The sequence below is a fragment of the Neltuma alba genome, unplaced genomic scaffold, assembly GCF_004799145.2.
Source record: "Neltuma alba isolate B1F8T4 unplaced genomic scaffold, ASM479914v2 tig00013686_pilon, whole genome shotgun sequence".
In the NCBI taxonomy this organism is placed as follows: domain Eukaryota; kingdom Viridiplantae; phylum Streptophyta; class Magnoliopsida; order Fabales; family Fabaceae; genus Neltuma; species Neltuma alba.
In genome coordinates this window covers 43,228-44,397 of record NW_021637851.1, presented here as the reverse complement: position 1 = coordinate 44,397, position 1,170 = coordinate 43,228, and the positions used below count along the sequence as shown (strand labels likewise).

At 37.8% G+C, this 1,170-nt stretch overlaps 1 protein-coding gene across 1 annotated transcript; it reads left to right on the top strand.

The window, feature by feature from the left end:
* Positions 1–47: 47 nt before the first annotated feature.
* LOC114738786 (transcription factor bHLH19-like) lies at positions 48–718 on the top strand. Its single transcript, XM_028926855.1, has 4 exons — positions 48–125; positions 209–279; positions 365–563; positions 659–718. The coding sequence occupies exons 1-4, from the start codon at positions 48–50 to the stop codon at positions 716–718; spliced, it is 408 nt and encodes a 135-aa protein (XP_028782688.1).
* Positions 719–1,170: the final 452 nt, after the last annotated feature.

Here is a 1,170-nt window from a genome sequence, read left to right as displayed (position 1 = left end):
AACACAGAAACAAGTCCAGATCCTCCTCTGAAGTCATTCATCACATTATGACCGAGAGGAGAAGAAGACAGGACCTCACTCAAAAGTTCATAGCACTCGCCGCCACCATCCCCGGCTTGAAGAAGGTCACTTAGCTTTCATTCTCTCACCACTTACTTGGATTATATACATAAAATACATAAAATCTTGTATTGTTGAGTGTGTATAGATGGACAAGGCGACTGTCCTTTGTGCGGCGACCGATTACGTGAAGCGACTTCAAGAGCGAGTGAGAGAACTGTGAGAGTAGTGAAGAGAAGAGGAAAATAAGAGTAGGAACAGTGAGAAAAGAGAAAACCTCAACGGAGAAGTGTTGGTGTTGCAGAGCCCAGGAAGCGGTTGAGGTTCCAGAAATGGAAGTGAGGGTTCTGGAGAATGAAGTTCTGGTTCGGGTTCAGTGCGAGGGCCGACGAGATATGATGCGGAAGACGGTGGAACTCCTTGGACACGTTCATCTCTCAGTCTTATGCTGTAACTCTCTGGCTTTTGGAAACTCTGCTTTGAGCATCACCATTGTTGCTCAGGTACATTCCTTCCTTCAACTCTAATGAATCGTCAGCGTTTTCTTCGTCGTGTACCCCTGCAAGCTGGTTGTTTGCTGAATCTATTATTATTGCAGATGAAGGACCAATACAAGATGAAGGTGAATAAAGAGACAAAGGAAGGGGGATTACGATAGGTAGCTACAATTTAACTTTTCTTAGTGGTGGCCAAGAAAAATTAACTTTCTTATATGCAATTCATCTTCTTTTTGTGCAACTAAATTTTCATTATGCACAATCTGTATCCATCTTTCCTTGTGCAATTTATGTTTCTTATGTGTAAATTATTCGATTGTATCTGAATAATGTTTTGTGCAAACTGGTATCTCTGCGTACAACACAAGTTACTTCGTGTGTAATTTATCTTTCTTTGTATATTCCTTCATTATATGAATCATTTGTTAATTACTTTTTTTAATGAGAAATTTATTCCCAATTTTTTCCAAATTAATATCTTGCCTTTGCACTTTAAAAAGAAAAAAAACCAAATAGAATACTTTTAAAAATTAAACCAAAAAATTCAACAAAATAAACAACATATTTTGCAACTCCTTTTTCAAGGAGTACAAGTAATAAGATTGATAATATA